Consider the following 6,000-nt stretch of genomic DNA (forward strand, 5'->3'; position numbering starts at 1 on the left):
TAGTGGCTGTTACACTATTGCTTTTAGTAAAGTTCTATTTTCAGACTACTTCATATGCAAAACTAAGTTTTTCTATTTAGAAATGTTTTCTCTCAATAAAACTTAGTTTTCAAAAATATTGTCTTTCTAAGACTCAAGAAAGCTTTGGGACTCAAAGCTAAACAAGGATTTCTTTGTCCTAGACAAAGGAAAACAAAATCAGAACTGCTGGGATAAATCCCACTTTCCATTCAGCAGCACGTAACTGCAAGTGCTCATATAATGAACTTAACGGGAAAACAAAGGCCAAAGATAACAACATCCGAATTCAACCATGAACGTTCCAACCTGAGTTTCTTTTTTACAAATATAGAAATGGAGGCCCCAAATGTTACCAACCTTATAGTTAGTTAATAATAGAGCCAGGTGTAATAATTATGTCTTCAAGCCATCAGACCAGGGCTCTATTTTTTAAAGTTGGCAATAAATTGACATAATCGAGGAAATGTGAAGTGATCTGTGTTAATTGCTTTTATAACGAGCAATGAATTTATGTAATTCAAAACTTTGTATATTATACTTACCCCATGGGCAACTCCTTACATTTCTGATGCTTTTCAGGAGCAACCAGAGTCTCCCCTGTATTTTTCAGATTCAATGCCCACATTCTTGTGATCAAAGCAGCGTTAGGCCCAACCTGTGGTATTGCAGGAGATAATTGCCCTTATTAAACTGTATTAAATTGACTTTCACATGCTGCTAAGGGCCTATTCTTACATGTGTGGTTTACAAATGGAAGCAGACTGCCATCTCCACACAAAAGGATAGGTTATAACTTTGGAATACAATTATAGGAGGCTATGAACATTTCTGTAACAATTTTTAAAAACTGAAATAGACTTCAGACTCTTTGGCCTCATGCTGGGTACTTCAGTAGTATGCATGGATAATCCAATGGAGATTGTTTTAAAAGGACAGATAAGGCAAAACAAAGACTTCCTTTTTTTTCCCTGCTGGGCACTGTCTGCCTCGGATACCTCTAAATATCTGTGTTGCATTTTAGCTATAAAGACAATGTTGGTATTTAAGAGATGCTGAATCCACGGAAACTATCAGTTCCCTTTGTCTGGGGACATTGCTTCTCCAAAATTATGCTGAGCCAGTATATTTCCTAATTCCTCAACAGGGCACTTGATAGTTCCTAGATTATGAACCTGGCATCTAAGGACCTGTTTAATAGACGGTACAACCCAAATAAAGCATCACTATCTCTTTGTTAGTCTCAACAGGAAAATACATTGTAAAGAAATCCAAAGTTCAAAAGAGAATTGGAAAGCAATTTAAATATTTACTAGATTCATGAAGAGGTACTAAAAGAGAAATTTCATCGCATGGCAAAAAGTAAAATTTACTCATGTTTTATCTGAAAGTATAACTCAGTAGGGATGCTCTTTCCCAGATATATTCAGCTATGGTTTCATATCGATCCTTTCTGACATAATCAGTCTAGTCTCGCTTCACTTCTGTAGCTCTCCCTACTGCACAGATTGCAGAGCAAAAGCCCAGAAACTGATAGGGAAACATAGTTGTCTTCTTGGGGAGTGAAGTGAAGGACAAAATGAGTGATGGAAGGGGAGAGTCTGAACTATTTATTCATTAATACCTTTAATAAACACCTTTGTATTTGAAAATATATTCCTAGGGTGATCTTCCCACCAAGAGTTATTTTCTTTCCTTTTCCCAAAAGATCCAACAACACCCTTTTGCCAGTGCGAATCACAGTGTGAAGAAAACTTTTACCAGGCTGTAGAGTACTCTTTGTGGAGACCTAGCTTGGAATATATGAGAGAGAACTGAACATGAGATCAGAAACTATGTAATTATGTAATTAAGAGCTCTTTTTAAATTTTCTTAACACCACCACCTTCCAAATATATATATATATGTGTGTATATATATATATATATATATATATATATCCACACATATGACATAAGAATTTCCTTTAAAGACTTGAGGCCACCATCCTGCCATAATAAGAGTATAATAATAGGAATAATAGCCTCCTTGTATGGTACTTACATCTTAGAAGCCACTTTGATTCAGAGTGCAACAATTTAATCCTTCAAACAGCTAGGTGAGGTAGAAGAGTTGTACTGAAGAAAGGAGTCTCAGAGGGGTTAACTATCCTACCCAAGATTTCATGGCTAATGTGGGCAGAATCAGTTTCTTGACCCAAAGTTCAATACTTTTTCATGGCATCAAATGAGACCCAGTGAAATGGCCTTATCAGTGGAAAAGGAAAGGAAAGGTGATGTGATGTTACCCAGTGACAACCATTCCCTCCCACGCAGCTTGTTGCTGGTACAGTATTACAAGTGGTTGCTTCTGATAATTTCCAAAATTGCAACCCATTGGAGCTCAAGAGTAATTCCCCAAAGCATACACCATGGCGTGAGAGAGAAGACCTAATCACAACTGTAGATGACCTAGTGGTTTACAGTTCACCTCAGGGAGGAATTCAAGTCTCTTCCTCAAATTCACTCTAGCCAGTTTTAGCATCCCACCCTAATACCACCAGACGCCAAGGCACTAATTACAGTACGGTCATGGATGATCGTTTTCTTGGCTTAAAGAGGGAGAAAATCATTCTAGAATGGATGTTGACAACCATTCAACAAACATTTGTTGAATAACTGCTCTATGCCAAACACCACAACATCTGGTAATACAAAAATGAATAAGACGTGGTTAGTTAACCACTAACCAGAGCTTTATCGGGCACACCCCATCTCAAGCCACGTTGGATAAAGGAAAATCAACAGTACGAGGCCATTATCATAAAATCCAGAACTGTGCAATGGTTTCCATATATTTTTTTTCATGACCAATAATGTATAGATTTAGATAAAAGCTTCTGCTGTATCAGAGGTTGTAGCAGATAAAAAGGTTTTAAATTGTCTCCCTAATATGGTGTGGATGCCATATTGAATGTGAAACCAAGTCAAATTTTCATTCATTGACTGTAAGAGCTAATGAAGAAACCTTTGCTCAAAACAGCAAATAACCTTGGCAGTGGTAGTTGAGGCAAGTAACTCAGTTCTCCAGTTCGCAAATTCTTCTCCCAAGATGGTATATTCCACAGGCACAGAATTTACCACACGGCCCTTTAGATGAGAATTACAATTCAACCTCCCCTAACCTCTGAGAAGCTCCAAGACCTGTGCTCGTGAACTTGGCTCAGATCATTTCCGACCATTGTATGAACACAAGGTTCTCTCTTCTCTTCCAGGTCCAAGCTGCTCTGAAGCGTCAGTGGAACCAATACCAAGCCCAGCGCTGGAGTGGCCGCCGCCGCGCCACCCGTGCCGCCAACGCTGCCGCCGCCACTGCTGCTGCCGCTGCCGCCCTGGCTGAGGCTCCTCAGATGCCTGTCTACATCTGCCATCAGGAGCCAAGGAACGAGCCCACCAACAACCTAGGCGAAGAGGGGGCTGAGGTCACCGCTATGGAGGGGGCTGAGGTCATCGCTATGGAGGGTGATGAGGTCATCGTTATGGAGGGTGCTGAGGTCATCGCCATGGAAATCATCGAGCAAGAGTCATCCGCTTGAATCTGACGCAAATACAGCATCGTGATCAGAGCCCTCATTTCCTGGGAGAAAGACCAACCATGCTTTTAAAGTGATTTTCATCCTCCCAGGAGCAAACATCTCATTTGTGAGAATTATTAAGTGCATTTGTCCATAGTGAACCTAAAGAAAGTTTTACTTGGTACTGTTGCTACCGGGAGACAGTCTCAGAATGGAGTCTCCCTCTGTAACACTTGTGAACTCCTGTGAATTCCATCTTTCATCCAGGACTGAGATAAAAATGTCACAGTAATGCAGGCAAAGTGTCCGAGTAAAACACAGTTAAATTGACCTAGTTCAGATACAGGGTGCTCCTTGTTAATCTTGAGCCATTTATACCTTTGAAAAATTAAAATCACTGTCAATGTTTTTCTTTTTAACTCTAAACTTTGAATTAGGATACTTCTGCATTTGGCTATGGATCTGATTTTTAATTTTTTTTTAATTTCTATCAATTCTGATGTTACTCAGATGTCTTACCATCCACACAATGCAAACTGCACAAATTACAGTGTGACCTCCACAAGACAATGTGGCTTTCTAATACAGAGATGAGATGACCAAGTGTGTGTGGGGGAGAAGATCTGCATTTGGCAGGAAAATGTAATGCTTTAAATGAAAAAGAAATTTAGAGTCAGTTTGCTCTAAACCTTAGATGGGTCAATTTGTTAATTGGTTTACTAACACTGACGCTCATCTTGGTTTTGGATAATCCTATCTGTTGCGCAGGCCCTAACTGCTGTGAGGAATTGGCCTTCATGTTGCTAACATTTATAAATTGGGAGGTCACAAAGAATCCATCACTAAATTTTTCACAAAACTGCCAAAAATGTAATTCCTAGTGGAAGAGAATACTCTCTTTAAAGAGAGTTTTCCACTTTCCTAAACTCCAGGATTTATAAAGCAAATCATTCCAAGGTTTATAAAGCAGATTACCTCTTGCCCTTGGGTGCTATCTAGCAGTAAAAGATAAATTTGTTTAACACTGGTAATTAAAAGACTCCATACAAGTCCATTAACTGCTTTACACCCAGCTTCTAAACTTAACAAGATCTCAGCCTTTTCCAGGAAGATTCAGTAGGACTAATTAGATATGTTTGTAGTTGACCTCTTGTTTGCTGCTATTAGTGAAACAGGAGGGGGAAAAAATTACTGCTACAAGTTTAACTACATACCAACTCATTTAAAATAAAAATAGACTTTCTCATTAAAATCCAATATTATACTCCCATACCTCTCTTTACTTCCTGCAATATAAAATCTTCAAAAATCCCTGAGTAAACCAGTATCATTACTAGCACCTGAAATTAATTTGTGAATTTGCAACAGTAATCAGTTGTTAGTTAATTTGTATGCTAAATGAAGGGATACATTGAAGCCTTCCAAACCTCCTCTCATGTACATCATCTTATGTCACTGCCTTTCAGAAATGATATAGTTTTGGAAAGACAAAAAGTTGATTTGTTCTGGTTGCATATTTAATGCACCCAAAGAAAATTATATTCTTTCACAGAAAATGTATTTTGGATACTAAAGTAGCTTAAGTCTCCTTTACTTTTGAATGTAAGGGAGGATTTGAAAAGAGGGTATTTTTCCAATCACAGTGTTTATGTAATAGCGTTCCTATTTTTGTTTACAAACATGGAAAACAGAGTATTTCTGGCAGCTCTAGCACAAATGTGATAATATTTTGCTGAAATATTCTAGATGCTATTGTGCTAATATAGTAGTGGCTGAAGAAAATCAAACAGCTTACTATAGAAATGTGCACAGTGCCAAAATTATGTGAAATGCTTATGCTACATCCATGTATGAATTAATACAGAGTATGTGATAAGCAAAAAGTTGTATATGTGCATATTTTTCTAAAGAAACATATCCTTCGTCTTTTCATTCATTCATCTCATCTCTTAAACTCATTCCATATTCTGTTTCACTTCAGCCGTGGGATGCTGCCATCACATCCTGCTTGTATTACAGGAGAAGGCAAGATAATCCAAAAATATAGGTTAGAAAACCACATGCGAAACATCAGGGTTATTATCTTTGTCAGTGCAACCATCTTCAGCCTTCAATTTGACTAGACCCTCCAAAGCACAGTTCTCATACCCTTGCTAAAGCAAAACCACACGCAAGTGGCAATCCATATTGTATAAGTTTGGGCAGCACAGCAAAGAAAGCTAGGGTAAGAAAGTATCACATTCTTTTATCATTTGGGTTTTTTTTTTTCACTATTGTGGGACCAGACATGAACTGTTCAACATCACGTCAGATCATTAGAATCGTTACAATCATTGATTTTTAAGATAGTTTTGGCTGGATTAAAGGCAACTAATTAAATATCATTAGAATGCATAAAGGCCACTACTGGAAAGATTTTCAGGTCTGGA

At 38.1% G+C, this 6,000-nt stretch overlaps 1 protein-coding gene across 2 annotated transcripts in view; it reads left to right on the forward strand.

Annotated features, from left to right (window-relative positions):
* The window catches only part of CALCR (calcitonin receptor), a 150,155-nt gene extending 145,090 nt beyond the window's left edge, over positions 1 to 5,065 (forward strand). Inside the window, exons 14-15 of one of the 2 annotated variants that reach the window (XM_065883454.1) lie at positions 3,272 to 3,472; positions 3,527 to 5,065. In XM_065883454.1, the coding sequence (XP_065739526.1) occupies positions 3,272 to 3,472; positions 3,527 to 3,592 (267 nt within the window). In that variant the 3' untranslated portion in view covers positions 3,593 to 5,065. Of the gene's footprint in view, positions 1 to 3,271 lie in introns of both variants that reach the window. The other variant, XM_065883453.1, reaches the window with a different exon arrangement.
* The last annotated feature ends 935 nt before the right edge of the window (positions 5,066 to 6,000 follow it).

Source organism: Phocoena phocoena, chromosome 9, assembly GCF_963924675.1.
Source record: "Phocoena phocoena chromosome 9, mPhoPho1.1, whole genome shotgun sequence".
Taxonomy (NCBI): Eukaryota; Metazoa; Chordata; class Mammalia; order Artiodactyla; family Phocoenidae; genus Phocoena; species Phocoena phocoena.